Source organism: Paroedura picta, chromosome 3, assembly GCF_049243985.1.
Source record: "Paroedura picta isolate Pp20150507F chromosome 3, Ppicta_v3.0, whole genome shotgun sequence".
In the NCBI taxonomy this organism is placed as follows: Eukaryota; Metazoa; Chordata; class Lepidosauria; order Squamata; family Gekkonidae; genus Paroedura; species Paroedura picta.
Window position 1 is genome coordinate 152,963,400 of NC_135371.1, and position 16,260 is coordinate 152,979,659.

A 16,260-nucleotide genomic window follows, 5' to 3' on the forward strand; every position below is an offset into this window, starting at 1 on the left:
TTCTCCTGGAACAAAACGTTGTTGGTCTTCAAGGTGCCCAGAGACTCCTGCTGTAGCCTCCCCGGTGCCCGTGGGGAGGGGGCGCTCTGAGACAAAGAGCAGCCACGGCGGGTGGGGGTCTGTCGCCGTGTTGTGAGGCTCTGGAGTAAGGAGGAGCGCAGGGGCACGGCGGGGGGGGGGGGTTGGGAATAAGGGACATCTGTCAACTCAACCGCAGATTACGCTCCTTGAAACGCGTTGCGGGCGGGGGGGGGGCGGCTGCGTAGGAGGGCCAGCCCTTCAGTCCATGCAGCTGGCTCCTTCCCCCCCTTTTCTGCAAAGCGCCCAGCCGGCCTCGCAGGAGGGAGCCTGCCTGCCTGCCTGCCTGTCCCCTCTTGGCGCCGGCTCGGAGACCGCCCGATGTCCTCCCTGCCGTGGCGGGCGCTCCGGAGCAGGCGCTCTGCGCTCGCTCTCCTGCGCCTCTGGCTGCTGCTGCTCCAGCCATGCGCCGCCGACTACTGCAGCTGGAAGGGCAGGTAAGCCGCATCGCCTTTCGCCTGGCCGAGGCCTCGCAGGGACACTCAGGGCTCAAGGGTGGCGACCCACGAAGTGCGGGTGCAGCCTTAGATGGGGCCAGGCAAGCATCTCCCTGGGTGGATGGCATAGGGGGTCTGGTTCTCTTGCCCCCCCCCCCCCCAGTTGGAATGTAAATGGGCACCGGTATGGATTCTCATGGCCGAGCAGGCGTGGCATGCAAAATCCCCGCCGGGTAACTGAGCCCGAAGTTTATCAGTACCTCTGATCCATGTGGGATGTCCAATGACCCCATCGCTCTTAGCCGCCTACAATGTCAGAATCGGGCTCTCCATTCAAACGGGACTGGTGTCATTGAGTCAACTAATGAACTTTACCAACACAATCCAGTCTAAGTTGAGCAGGTTTAAGGTCCCATCCATTTAACCAGAAGAGAATCAAAAGCGCTTCCTTAACTCCCGAGTAATCAAAGGGTTTTCAAAGTGCTCTGTTGTGACTGTATTATAATTTATTTTATGATATATAAGTTCTAATTTTTATTGATAATTTGCCATTAACTGAATGGAGTTAATCAACATTTGTTTGTTCGAGTTAGGTTTCTGAGAATGGGCAAATTTCAGGGGAAACACCTGCCAGCTTTAGACTCATCCTAAAAACAATTTCCTGGAAGTGAGTCTCATTTAAAAAACCTGATTAAGAGTGAATAGAGCTCATTGCTTTATTATATCTCATGACATTTCAGAGTGATTAATACTCCCACTGAAATCAATTAAAAGGGAAAACTTTGTCTGGGTTATTTCTTAAATTTGAGCAGAAATGAAAGAGTGTTATTCTTAAAGTGCTACTTATGATTAGTTCTTAGTTTAACGCAACTGAGTTCTTACAATTATTAAATACGTAAATAAAACTGGACATGCTCCAGTCCATAATATGCTCCAGTGCCATGAAATTAGCAAATAAAATATTTTGTCATATTTGATGTTGGCTTTAAATATTAGATATTCAAAAGCCATGTGTGACAATCGATGGTGTTTTACGGGTGTCTATTTAGTTGGCAATTAAAAACTGTTGTTTCATAAGAACCGTAAAATAACAATCCATACATCAGATTGTATGAATGTCCAGCTTAGTAGTAAATATATTCATTTCCCTTTATAGTTCTGTAATAAAAGGAGCTACCTTTATTTAAAAATAACTGAAAGTTAAGAATTGAGACACTGATAAACAGATAGTTATATCATTCTAACAATGTAACAATATTCAGTTTCTGATTTTAAAAAGGAAAAGGTCTGCTGGTGATTGAGGGAAGAAATAATTGCTATTTTTGTTTGTTTGTATTTATATACCATTTTCCCTTGCAATTCAGGATTAGGGCATGTAAAATGGCTGCCATATGGACAGGACTGGGGGAATCTAGATTCCCCTACCCACAAAGCAGCCATCTGTGGCGGTGCTGTATCTGTCTCAACACTTTGGGAAAAGCTCAAGAAAAAACTCTGAGAAAGACTGCAGAAAAACCTGGGAAATCTCAGGGGGTGTACCGTAATGCTGTGGGGAAATAAGGGAGGAAAAACCACTTCCCACCAACATCAAACCTGGGGCAGATAACCTGTGTGGAAACAACCACTATGGTGTAATTCAACGGTCCCTATTTTTTTTTTTTTTTGAGCCTGTGGGCACTTTTGGAATTTCAAGGACACTGAGTAGGCACCCCTACTGAGCAGCTGCCATGGGCGTACAATATTAGGAGTTTCCAAGCCAAGCATCCTGCTGTGATGAAAAGAACTGTTTCTGTAGGGATACTCCCTGCAGATAAAAATGTGATGCCTCCTGGATTCTTCTAAAGCATTTGCTTCTCTAAAGAGAAGCAATGACATTTCTATGAGATTCTATCTGTGGAAGTGTGCATGCACACAAAATCTCATATCATTGGTCTCTAAATTTGTTCTCCCAAGAGATGGAGGGAAGCCAGGATATGGTATATCCTGGGGAAATATGTTTGTGGAAAGAAGGAAGTGGGCACAAGAAAGCACATCAGCAAGGAAGTGGGCACCATGCTGGGATGTAGTCAGTGGAATGGTAGACTAGGACCCATTCAGCACACATAGGATAATGCACTTTCAATGTGCTTTGGCAGCTGGATTTTCCTGTGCAGAACAGAAAAATCTACTTCTAAAGTGCATTGAAAGTGCATTATCCAATGTGTGCAGAATGGGCCCAGGACTGGGAACACCTAGGATCAAAGTTCCCACTCTGCAAGAAGCCCCCTGATCCACAACCTTGGCCCAAGCAAACTTGGACCAATATCACCTATCTCACAGGGTTTTTGTGAGGAGAGCATGGACCACATATGTGTAATCCTGAGCTCCTGGAAGGAAGGGCTGGATCAAATCTAACAAGAAAATTAATTGTAACATTAATGGTAGGTCTTTCTGTGTCTGCCATTCAAAGCCCCATGCATACCTGGAGAAATACACCATTGCTGTGGGTTAGTTTTTATTCAGTCCCTGCACTCCTCTACTGAGCAGCCGGTTGTTTCTGACCATCCATGTGGTGCACACAGAGCTCCAACCCAATATACTTGCCTTTCTCCCAAGCACTTCAGGGCTCCAGGTGGGGTGTCCAGGTCTACATATGTGGCCTTGGATGCTGGATACAGCCATCCAGTCAAGAGAGCCATGCAGATGTTCACACATTTGATTCTCAAGCTTGTATACTCACACAAATGGTCCCTGGCAGATAATATATGATATTCACCCTATGATATGTCATTTAAAACTACAGGCAGTGATAAGGTATTTTTGAAAGGATCTCAGCTATAGAATGGGAGTAAAATCTACAACGCAGGGAATTCTGCAACTAGCTCCACACAGCAAGAGAGCTTTGGACTTTTGATTATTGCCACCTCCTGCCATCCTTTTCTAATTGCAAGATAAAATTGGGAAAGTTTCAAAAACAGGATAGGCTGTGGAGACTTGTGTGTATTCACAGCTGCTGTATATGTTGTGCCAGAGCCAGATTGGTGTAGTAGTTAAGAGGGGTGGCTTCTAATCTGGCAAGCCGGGTTTGATGCCCCATTCCTCCTCATGTAGTCAGCTGGGTGACCATGGAATAGTCACAGTCCTAATAGAGCTGTTCTCATAGAGGAGTAATATCAGAGCTCTCTCAGCCTCACAGGTGTCTGTTGTGGGGAGAGGAAAGCTGCTTTGAGACTCTTACAGGTAGAAAAGCAGCATATAAAAATTAACTCTTCTTGTGTGGATTAGAGTGAATTATGGTTGCTAGATCTATACTATAAGGACATGACCAGATTTCCCATGGATCCAGATCACAACCAACCAAAGTGAAAATGTCTGATATTGTATGGATGCAGCCATTTTGTGAGTCACATATACCTTGACCCCAGGGCTGCCAAGAGCCAACTTGGGCCCCCGACAAAGATTCCATCTGAGCCCCCCCTAAGTGAACGTGATCCAAACTAGATATCAGAACTAAACAAATAACTTTGCTGGTTCTTGCCACACACCTATAATAAAAACATCCACGGGTCTGTCTGTCCATACTGTGGGAGGCATAGCCCCTGGCATCCTCTTCTTCACCTGCCCCATTATTTATTTATTTATTTATTTATTTATTTATTTATTTATTTATTTGCAGTGGCCTGAGCTGGGACCCCCACTCGCGTGCAGTGGAGCAGGTTCACCTCCGCTGTACCGAGGGCTCCCTCGAATGGCTGTACCCGGCAAGAGCCCTCCGCGTCATCTTGGAGCCCAACCTGTCAAGTGCCCGACACACAGCCGTCTGCATCAAGCCCGCCAGCCACTTTCAAGGGGCCAACATCTATGTGGAGCAGGAGGGGCAGCTTCATCTGCTGGTCAGCGAGGCCGAGGAGCCTCACCTGCGCCAGGTGTCCTGCTTCAGCACCCGCACCCCGCAGCGGGTGGCCCTGTTCCTACAGGCCAGTCCTCAGCGGGACATCAGCCGCAGGACGGCCAGCTTCCAGTACGAGCTGCTTAGCAACCAGAACACCACAGGCACTGACTTCCAGAGGATGGCCCTTGTGGAAGGTAAGGGTCAGCCAAGAAATGGCTGGGCGTGTTTTGTTTCTTTCGGATTGGCCCTCGGGGAGTCTCCTAAAGCAGCTGATAGTTAAAATCCTAATTTTAAAATGTTTCGAAGTACATCACAACAGTAAAATAGGGAAAACGGGTTTTTGGAAGTTATGAAAGCAGGCAGTCCCACCAAACCAGAAAGGCATGTGCCATGTTTACAGAAATGTTAAGTGAGCCACCAAAGGAAATGGATTCCATGCCTCCTTCCAGTTTTGCCAGCCTTGCTTCCCCATGCCCATCCAAGCAGCAGAAGTTGCCTTGCTTTTCACACACGGGTGGAGAGGGTCACTGGCCACAGTCCCTGGATCATTTCCCCCCACGTTACCCATGGCCGATCTGTTTAAAAAGGGTGCTTACACAATCAAGTCCAAAGTGTTGGTGCCACTCTAGTGCTAATGCAATTCAGCCCTCTGTGCCGTGTTCTTATTTTATCTTTTTTGCTGAAATTTCTGTCTCATTTTCTGAAAGGGAGTGTTTGAGCAGCTTACAAAAAATAGAAAGCAAATACTTAATAAAGCTAGCAAATATCTAATACAAAACATCTTTTAAAAAAAACTCATATGCTTCTAATCAAGCAAGAAAACAAGTTTGACTTTCAGGCCTGAGAAGAATGTGAAAGGAGCTAGAGGTGAATCAACAGTTCAGCTTCCTCCCCCCATCTGTGGACTGCCAGGATGTTCATTTTGTCCATAACTCTCTTGTCTTTCTTCTGGGATATATAGCCAGTTAGGCAGCACCTTTCAGTGGGCAAGAGTTGGCCCCAAGGCCTTCAGTCATTGACCCCTACTCAATATCATAAGCTTGCCTGAGAGTGTGCCATTGAACCCCACTGCCTGTGACATGGGTGGCATTCATGCCACAGATTCGCCACCTTTGACCCAAGTTGACCAGATTCAGGGTTGGAAGAGAATCATGCCCATAGGGTCTGTTTCTCTTAAAGTTACAGTAGTCTGATGAAAATTGTGTGGATCTTTTTGGTTTTGTAAACAATGTTTTCCTACCTAAGTCTGCAGCATTTGAGAACAAAAGTGATTGCATCAGGCACTGGAGATGATCATTTACCCACGTATATTCACTTGGTAAGAAATCAGTTAAAATCATCTCCAAACCACCCAACAAGTTGCGATGGAGGAGGACAGTCATAACAGGGCTGCATGTGCACCTCAATGGGCATTGTCCTTGTCCTAGAGCAATCATTGGCAACTGGATTTCCCCACCTGGAGGTGTCAATCCACTGCAAATGATCATGATAGTGCACTTTCCCATGACATGTCGATGAAACCCAGGTTGGCCCCTAGTGTACTGTTAGATTCGCTGCTATTGCCTTGATAAATGCTGGGCAGTTTTTACAGTGGCTGTGGTGGATGTGATGTCATTTCATAGTGACATTCTAAGAATTTCTTGTCACGCCTATAATAAAACAACATAGAAAAATGAGGAAATTCCTAGACAATCGCTGTAGAAGCCATTTTTCCCGCCATTTCCCCCCGGATTGCTCCTCAGTTTCTCAAGGGCTGGGGATCGGAGCCAAGGACGGGATTTGCGGTCCATAGGTGAGAAAATGGCAAGCCTTTTCACTAAGGAAGATTAAGTTTATGAATGGTTCTCTTTGTTCACCTGAAGTAAATATTAGTGTACAGTATTATCAGATCAAAGGATTTCAATATTCTGCAGATCGTTTGTGAACTAGGACTCTGTTGCAGTTTGCAAATTAAAAATTAATAATCAGAAAACTGTCTGGCCTAAAACTGTCCATCTTTATCTATTGAACGAGGCTTGGTGTCCTTCATGCACATTTAAATGCCTGCTAGCAAAGATCCTTTAGTCTTCTGTTGGCTGTTTGTATTTTCTAGCAATGTGCCGCCCTTGCGACAATATGGAACTTCTCATGGCCATTTGCAGCAGTGACTTCGGTAAGTGTCTCTGTAGGAGATGTTATCTTGAGTTAAACTTAATGCATTGCAGTTCTTCTTCTTGTTGGATTGTTAAAGTTGGCTTAAGTCTTTAGCAAATTGTTATAAGCTCCTTTTTGTCCCCAAACATATCTTTTCTTTAGCAAAGAAATATAGGAACCTGACCCTGTTGAGACACTTACACAGGCTAAAAATTCTGTTGCTATATCATGCACTGTAGGTGTGCCATAATAATATGCAACATCAGAATTTAAGTTACTCCCATGTGCAAGGGGCTAAAGAACACACTTTACCTTTTTTATCTGGTAGAAAGAAATGCACAATTTTGGGCTTGGGCAAAGACTTTTTGGAGTATTTATATCACATGTTATTTTATAAGGGAAATAAAATGGGAAATCACCCCCTTCCTTGCTTACATGGATACGATAGGTGAGATCCAACCAGAAGACTGGTGCATAATTTCCCTTTTTCTCCGGCTGCTTTCCTATTCTAATATAATTCATACTTTTTCTTTACAACTGTATTGGATCCCTGATGTTTCTTGGGAAAGCTCTGGGCTATTTTGGGGCAGTTGGAGGAATGATCTAACTGGGTGCGGATTAGGTCCACGCTTGCTCTATTTCAGCAGTGCCCCCCAAATCAGTGGTCCCCAACCTTTATTAGGCTGGGGACCGGCAGGGCATCCGGTCGCGCCCGCAGGGACCGCGCCCGCGTGGGCCACGCCCATGCTTCGGGCCGCGCCCGCGAGCCGCGCCCGGCTGCGCCCGCGGATCGGGCCGCGCCCGCGAGCCGCGCCCGGCCGCGCCCGCGGGCCGCACCCACGAGCCGCGCCCGGCCGCGCCCGCGGGCCCCACCCACGGCTCGGGCCGCACCCGCGGGCCGCGCCCGCGGATCGGGCCGAGCGGGCGCGGCCTGCACGGGCGCGGCCCGGCCCTGATTCCCTGCCCGCCCTCGCGCAGTAAGTAGCTTCCCGGGCCGCAAGCTTGCGGCCTGGGAAGTCTTTTACTGCGGGGGGGGGGAGGGGCGGGGAGAGGGAGCCGCGGCCCGGCGCCATGGCCTTTGCGGCCCGGCGCCGGGCCGCGGCCCGCAGGTTGGGGACCACTGCCCCAAATGATGCATCAGGCCAATTTCTTATGCTCATTAAAGCGGGTTGGTCCTTTTGCTCCTTGGTTTCCTTACTGAGGTAATCAGCCCCATTGTTTTTTCTTCACGAAGTTTTGGGATTTCCAAGAAGGCACGCTCCTCCTTACTGGACTCGCAGAACACACACTGTGACCAACAGATGTGGCAGTGAAGGACACACAATGGGGGGCATTTAGAGTTGAAGCACCAACAGACCAGAAGAAATACCCTTTTCAACAGAGTCTATTTATGACTTGACATCCCTGTCCTGAGTTCACCAATTGCCATCATCAAGGGTTGGGGTTTTTTTTTTGAGGGGGGGGAATTAGAGAAAATAGGTTCTAATGAAAGTGTAAATAACAAAGTGAATTGGTTCTTAAGGCAGAGGTCTTCACTGAGAGGCCATGGGCTGTGGAGCAGCAACAGGGAGCAAGGGGAACAAGAGCCTTAAGCCTTGTCAATAGACTTGACTGCATCTGAGGAAAAGATGCTGACACAAAGGAGAAAGGGGGGCAGAGCAAAGGACATCTGTTCTGCTAAAAGGCTGGCGTCTCTGGGAAATTGGATTAGCCGAGGAAGTCCCTGAGATCTGCCTAAATAAGCTCTTTGTATGCATGAGGTGGGTGAGGTAAGGCAATTATCCCCCAAGGGAAAGGTTTAAATGATTCGTATTTTGTAAACAAAAGTCTATGATTGATTATTTGATTGGAGAGCATTTTGGATGCAAAGGGAACCTTGTCCTTGCAAGAGCACTGCGTCCAGTGTCACTTCCCACTGAGAGTCAGGGGCAGTTTATGCCTTCTAAATGTTGCTCCGTTAGTCCTATATGTTTATTTGTTTGGAACATCTGAAAACCAGGCGTTCTCCAGAACGGGGCTCAGAACAGGTTGCAATTCTAATTTTAAAATTTCAATTAAATCTGTTAATTGCAAATAAAATCTAGCTACATTCAGATGACCCTAAACATCATGGGTCTGTTAGCCTCTATTTGACAATGTCCCTCCAACTCAGGAAATAAGCCTGTGAATGGAGGAGAAGTCGGAATGGGTCATTGAAATCCACAAAGCAACACAGCAGGTAGGGTCCATGTGCTGTGGTTCCGGTGCAATTCTTCCCTAACACCACTGTTCACCTCCATAACTACTACGATCATAAAAAATAAAACAAGGGAGATCCAATCATGACTCGCTCACCATCTTATTCAGTTAAATAGTGCCAAAGAACTATAGTACTCAAAAGAACCTTTAACAAACAGGTAAACAAACCCCAAACTCATATAATACATTTTATTAAGGCCAACAAAAAAAACACTGAGCATTTCCAGTTCTCCAGAACTCATAATCAGGCTGGATGCTAAATCACCCAAAAATAAAAAATGGGCATAGGAAAGGGAGTATGACTAGCCTGTCTATCAGGCTATGATCTTTAAAATAAGCCTGCATACTGCGTTATCTTGGTTGGTCCTATTGAAAGTTATTTCAAAAGAGGCTAGCGACTGAAGGTAATCATAGTTTATCAGGTTGATCCTCTCTTAACTCAGAAATAGTTTGAATCTTCCCTAATGTAATGGGCACTTCTTGCCTAGCTAGTAGGGCTAGAGCTGGCCTTCAGTTCAGGGGACAGAAAGTTTTGAATTCTCTTGTCAAGACTACCATGGTAGCCCTACCCACCTCTGTTCACAGGGCCTCCCCTCATGTTACAACGATTATAAGGCAGCAAGAGCGCCATCTTCCCCTTACGCTGCAATCCTGAGTAGAGTGCTTTGACCTTAATAGGCCATTCCACACATGTTGGATAATGCACTTTCAACACACTTTAGAAGTAGATTATCCTGTTCCACACAGGAAAATCCAGCTGCAAAAGCGCATAGGACGTGCATTATCTAACATGTGCGGATTGGGCCCTAGAAGGGTGTAACTCTGCTTAGAACTGCACTGCTGTAGAACCTTGAGAACTGCTGCCATAGAGAGTTTGCTTCCTGTGCTAGAGAGGCTCTTGGTCTCATAGCTCACTAGGAGGCAGCAAGCGCCAATAACAGGAAAGAACCCTCTCCGTTTTCAGCATCCTTTTCTCCGTCTTGTGTCCTTATCTAGTGGTGAGAGGCTCGATCCAAAACGTCAGCCACGACGTGGAGAATAACATGTCCCAGGTGGAAGTTGGGGTGCGGCAGGTTTACAGGCAGAAAAACCAGATCTTCCGGGAAGATAAATCAACCGGTGAGTGGCAAGGGCCCGTCAAGACTCTCTTGCAGTGCAAAGTCAAGAAAGGGGCTGGGGACTTTCTCTTCACCGGCAACGAACACTTTGGCGAAGCTTGGCTGGGCTGTGCCCCTCGGTTTAAAGAAGTCAGAGCTGTCTATCAAACCGCCAGCAAGAAAGGATCGAACCCTTGTGAGTTTCAGTTTGACTGAATGTGTATGAGGAGGACAAGAAATGACTTAGGGCAGTTTTCACTTAATGTGATCAGAAAAGGGGACCTGAGTGGAAGATTCAAGCTGCGTTTCCTTTAGAGTGCCCCACTGAATAGAGGCAGGTTTGCGCCATGGAAACCTAGATAAGTCCCGCCTCTCTCACAGACTACTGTATGGTGGCTGGCAGATTATTATGGTCCGGTTTGTACACTGGGAATACTGACCTTCCCCACAACATTGTAGCAAGGGCAAACGATCAAGAACGTAAAGCACTTTGCAAGCTAAGAAAAGACTAAAGTTATGATTGCCTCTAAAAGTGATTGCATGCTTCCTGAATTCCAAAGAGCACATGACCCTGAAATAAAACTCATTTTCATGTCATGGGTGAGTCCCAGTTCTGCTAAGATTGCATTCACGTGACCCGGTGGATATTCAGGAGTTTTGAGAAAGGGGTCGAAAGGAATTGTACTAAATTTCACATTTCTCCCTACCCCCTTCTAATACATTAGATCTGCTTTAGCGCCCGAGCAGAGCTCCTGCGAGAACAGTTTTCTCAAACAGAGCAAGCATTTCTATGCATTTTCCCCATTGTGCCTGCAAAGTTATCCCTTCTGTTGAACTAAAACCATGAAACTGCCTTATCCTGAGTCAATCCCTTGGTCTCTCAAGGACAGTATTTTGTACCCAGGCTGGCAGAAGCTCTCTGTGGTCTCAGGTTCAGTTATTTTAGCATACTTATTACCTGGTCCTTCATTTAACTGGAGGTAGCAGGGATTGAACCCAGGGCCTCCATGCAAAGCTGATGTTCTACCACAGAGCCATAGCTCCTCCCCAAACAAAGCCTTCGTGAATGATTGCTGGGGCAGGACCTTCATTCCCAACACAGAATTGTTTGAGTTGTGAGCTCCCAACCGTTGGAAATGCACCCAATATAGACATGGCACCACTGCATTGCACACTTCCTTACTCCTACCCCATTGCTTTAGATGCCATCTCTGAAGGAAGGGATCTTGCAACAGGGGAGGACTATCATATCATCTGCTTTACTTTACTGGTACAAAGTAAAGACGAAACAGGACTGCTTTTATCAGCAGGGCTACACAGGCCCCAGAATGGGAAATTTCAGCATCTTATTTGAAAGAGAGGTAGGAGTGCAAAGAAAAGGCAGCCTTGCAAAGTCATGCAAAGACATCTCTCCCCTCCCCCAACAGCCCATTAAGAATCTTTAACGAGCTTTTTGACTGCTGGCTTTAAACAAAGTGTGTGGTTAGATTCCACTGTACTTCCCCAAATTTTATTTATTTACTTAAAAAAAAATTATGCCACTTTTCCACCAGATTAGGACCCCCAAGTTGGTGAACATTCAAACCTCTGAAGAATTAAAAACAGCATTTAAAATTGTTAAGTAACTCAGTAAAACACATAAGCAGATCATACCAGCACCAAGCGGAGGACAGTCATATTATTGGGGATATGCCAAATGAAACAAAACAGTCTTCACCTGCTGGTGGAAAACACTGATAGAGAGAGACCGACAATCTCACTGGGGAGAGAATTCCAAAGTTTTGGTGCCACAACTGTTAAAGGTCCACTGTCTAGCCTCAGACGGTGGAGGCAACCAAAGCAGGGCCCCTGAAGATGACCAAAATGTATGGGTAGGTTCATATGGGAGAAGGTTATCTTTAAAGTATGAGCACAAAGTATGGCTTTCTTTAAACATGCAGTAGCAGCCAGCATATCATAAAGACACATATCAGCATAATCCTGAAGACAAGATAAAACAGTTTCATATGCAATACCTCCCCTCCTCATACCACCAAGAAAGAAGGAAAGCCTGAAGGATGAATGGAAGCATGAACTAAGGAAAGTCCAGGTGTTTCCCAGCCTTCCTCATTCCCCAATGAAAGCTTTTTCATTTGAATGAGGACAACCAATTACAACCCCTGGCTCACAGTGGTGCCACCCACTTTTTGAAAAGCTCTGCAGGCACCAAGGGAAGGACTGTTGGGTGTTATGGTGACTATGAACCCCTTCCTTGTCCTATGTCTTTTTGTTGTAACAGAACTTCATATAGATAACCATTTTACAAATGTACCCTTGGAATTCTGGAGATCTGTTCAAGCCCCTAGAAGCTCCTGTAAAGTTAGACATTCTAATGCCCACCCCAGTCAATCTGTGCATGCAGTCTGTTGTTGGAATTACCTTTTATTCACCTAGTACTGCTTCACAGGTGCTTGACTTGGGTCAGCCACATCATTTCAGTGGTGTTTGAAATTCATTGGTATGGCATGGCCTAAAGGCAGTCAGGGAGTCGCTAATGGACAAATTTGTGCCTTTTCAGACACAGATGGCCTTTGAATGTTGCAAAAAAAAAGTACTGAATCTTTAGCGTAAGTAGAAGCCCTGAAAATAACACGGAAGCAGCCTGTAAGGCCGGCTTTACATAGGACATATTTTTTTCTTGAACAAATTTGTTCATTTGCTGTATACAGCAGCTTTCCCAACTCAAGTTTTCAGGTAAAGAGTGGGCAGCACTTCATTTGTACAGAAGCCCTGGACCCCAACTAGACTGTATCCCTGCTGGGCTGAATGTTCAAACCCAGCTCTAACTCAGGCACCTAGAAAACAGGTCATGAATTTAAGATAGAAGTTTGCAACCTTCCTGCAAATTCCGGGGCTCTTTCTCCAAAAGAAGAGGCCACAAATGACTGAAAGAAGGCTCTCTGGGCTAGAGGAGGAGGAGGGGTCCTTAGGCGGAACAAATTAATGCAGAATGTATAATTGTTTTTATGAATTATATTATGTTGTTTCATTGAAATGTTGTAAACCCGGCTTTGCTGGGAGGGGTGGTGAATAAATCACACAAATATACATAAATAAAGACTTCCTTCAGCTCAAACATGCTACTGCAGTGAAATGGCACTCCCCCTTTCTACACAATCCTGTTTTTGTTTCCAATGCATAGATCTGCCACCACGGTATATAGTTTGGTCATTTTTAATACAGTACTTTTGCAGAGAATTTAAAGCCTCACGTTGCCCTTTGAGAAGCAGCCCGAGTTCAACGTTTTAGGAAATCTAACAAAAGAAAGGCAAGGGAGTCTACATGTTTTGGTTTGGTTCCAAAGAACCCAGAGCAGAAGGCAAATAATATGCTCATGTTGTTTTGCAAAGGCCTGTGGAAGAACTTGCAAAAGCATTCAAGTCATGTTATAAGTAGATAGGTTCTCTACGTATTTTCATGTCTCCTCTTGGGCAAGGCAGCTTGCAGATTCCTCCCAACCAAAGTGGACAAGACCCTCAAGGGTATTAATGCACTGTTCCTTTGCAGGGAATGAATGGATGACAGCAGAAGCCAAATTGTGCTCAGAAAACTAATGTTTGCGTCTAGGAATATCCTTATGTAATTGTGGTTACTATTGCTTAATGAGAATTTTTTTGGAGATAATTCTGGATCCAACCAGACCTACTCAAAGTAGGATTTACTGCTCATTTCAATCAAAAGTGGGCTCTACCCTAATTTTTTTTAAAAACTAAAATACCATTTATCCAACACTGAAATCATTTTTGGAAGAGTGATAAAGCATTGGTGACATTTCAGGCAATATCCCTGAGCGGTTTTAAGTGTGATCCCCCTCCCCCATTCTTCACACACACATTGGTCTATGCTCGAATCATTTTGGGACCATGAATCCCTCGTGTTGGCATTTTCTCCTAAATTATCTCCTTCTTTTCAGTTAGCTTTTATTCTTTTAATGGACGATGCCTCCTTCCCTCCCACAGCTTTTGGACTTGCTCACATAATTGCCTATATTTTATGTAAATGGAATTGTTACACCGTAAAATGATATACAAATGTGTCTACCACACAAAGTCTAATAAAGAGCTTGAATAAACCCATTATTTACAATATAACAGCATCTGATAGCAGCCTGGGAAACACAGACCTGACAGATGCGGGCCCGTGACAAGGCCTGAAAAAAGTGAATGGGGAGGGCTCCAATAGACCACAATTAATTGACTTTTAAAATAACTCCTTTTTTCACAGTTCTACTTGGCTGAGCAGGATTCACAAATTGCTGTCTTGAACTTCTTAATGGGACAAAATAGCTGCCAATGAAAGTCTAAATGACATGGACTTTGAATGGGAGCCGTACAATGGCCACACCGTGGCATGTTTTTAACTGACATATTGATTATTTGAGAAGTGGGCACCACTCAATTGAAGGCAAAGGAGACGGGGAGGGGAAAGGGGCGGGGCTGCGTGGGGGAAAGGAAGAAGGAAATGGAAGCAGCGGGGGGATCCTATGCACATCCTTAAAAGGCTGAACCTCTTTTACACAAAGGGAAAAAAAACCCTTGGAAAATGGGGATTTTCAAAGCAGACTTTGATAAACTCCTCTGGACAGTTTCACTGGAGTAGCCCCTTTACCCAGAATTTGCAACCAGGACTTGAAACTAACCAGGGCTACTACTGACCTCATTGCAAAGGGAATGCTGTTGCTGCCGGAGGGGCTAGGATTGCCAGTAGGCCAAGAGGGGAACTGTCCTGCTCCACAGGATGTTGTACGGTAGATGTTCTTTACCTCCCTGCCATGGACAGCTTCAACCTGCCCACTCCCACTCTTTTAGCCTCTATTAAAAGGACAGGATATTTCCCCTCTAGACCTGTGTCCATAGGGGATGAGGAAAGCCATGTGTGATTCCTGCTGTCACAGCAGTATCAGTCTCTAGCGAATTCCTGGTTCTACTGACATTTGAACCAAGGACTTCTTGCTTCGTTACTGTGTTTCAGGCTGCAATCCCAGGCACCAAGAACCCGGCCCCTGAATAAATGTGCATCAAATTGCACTGTGTGATTGTGATCCATCTCATGATGCTTTAGACCTCTCCTGCATTCTGCTGGCCCAGTACTATCCTCTGTCGTGGAGGCAGGAAGTGGTTCTCTGACGTGATGCACTTTCCGCTCCCACAAGACTGCAGTCTGCCCGAGCAGAAAGTGCTGCAGGACTGCTTTTGCAGAGAACGGCCACACATACACAGGATGACATCGGCTCCAAGCCAATCATTTACTTGAAGGAAGCCCCATTTGTTTTAGTTGTGTGTCATATAAACCTCTTTTCATTCCTTCATGCTCCCCTTGAAGTATCAGGTGTGCAGCTTTGGAATGCTGCATGACACGATGGTGACTTAAAAAGCTGCTGAGGTTCAGTGGACTTTTGCCCAGCTGTGTCTGGTCTCTCAACTTGCCTCCATTCCTGGGTCAATCAGATCTAGTTACAATGATTCTTTGGTGCATCTAGTCTGGACTACTGCATTGCACTCTTCTTGGAGCTGCCCTTGAATCTTCTGAAAGTGCATCTAGTGTGGCTAAACTGCTGGTTGAGGCCAGCCATCAGGAACATGCGTCCTACAGCAATTATACTGGCTTTCAGTCTGCTCCCAAGCTCAATTTAAGATGGTGTTTTTCTCCTTTAGAGCCCTAAATGGCTTAGGAACAAAATAGCTGAAGGATTGTCTTCTCCCATACATTGCCTGGAACTTAAGATCATGGGGAGATGCCCTCCTAACTGCCCTACCAATTAACACTTATTTGGGGGGTACACAATGAGCAACCTCTTCTGCCACAGCCCGTGGTTTGGAATAACCTCCCGAGGGTGGTGCACATGCACACACCCCCTTGTCAATCTTCAAGAAGCAACTAAAGTGTTTTATTTAGGACTGCATTTTGATCTGTTAACTTTTATGGCTGGATGTCCTAACTGGAGTTTTTTATGCTGCTGACTTTTGTGGCTTTTGTGTGTGTGTTTTCATCTTTTATAATGTTTAATTAATTCTGTCAGCTGCCTTCAATTCTGCGAGGCAAAAAGGCAGCTACTAGAGGTTTCAAATAAATAATGAGAAGGGACACACTAAAGTCAGAAAGAATGCTGGCCAGAACCTTGTAGTGTAGATTCCAACCATCATCACTTCTTCATAAAAACTGATCATGGCTTTAGGCTACAAGTAAAGTGATCCTGTCTTGGAGTCACCCTGTTAACCCATGTATTTTTTACTACCTAATCCTCCAGATGTTCATGTACTACAATTCCCATGAGCCCCTGCCAGCATGTCGCTGGCAGGTGCTCATGGGAATTGTAGTCCATGGACATCTGGAGGACCACAGGTTGACTACCCCTGAATTAAAGAAT

At 45.5% G+C, this 16,260-nt stretch overlaps 1 protein-coding gene across 3 annotated transcripts; it reads left to right on the top strand.

Annotated features, from left to right (window-relative positions):
- The first annotated feature begins 206 nt into the window (after positions 1-206).
- Positions 207-13,965, top strand: LOC143833194 (meteorin-like protein). Of its 3 annotated transcripts, XM_077328720.1 has the most exons (5): positions 207-515; positions 4,171-4,580; positions 6,479-6,538; positions 9,754-9,876; positions 13,401-13,965. In XM_077328720.1, exons 1-5 carry the CDS (start codon positions 400-402, stop codon positions 13,445-13,447), a joined length of 756 nt encoding a protein of 251 aa, XP_077184835.1. In that variant the 5' UTR covers positions 207-399; the 3' UTR covers positions 13,448-13,965. The 3 variants fall into 3 exon arrangements, with proteins under 3 accessions (XP_077184835.1, XP_077184833.1, XP_077184834.1); XM_077328718.1 differs by having other exon boundaries at positions 9,754-13,965; XM_077328719.1 differs by lacking the exon at positions 6,479-6,538 and having other exon boundaries at positions 9,754-13,965.
- Positions 13,966-16,260: the final 2,295 nt, after the last annotated feature.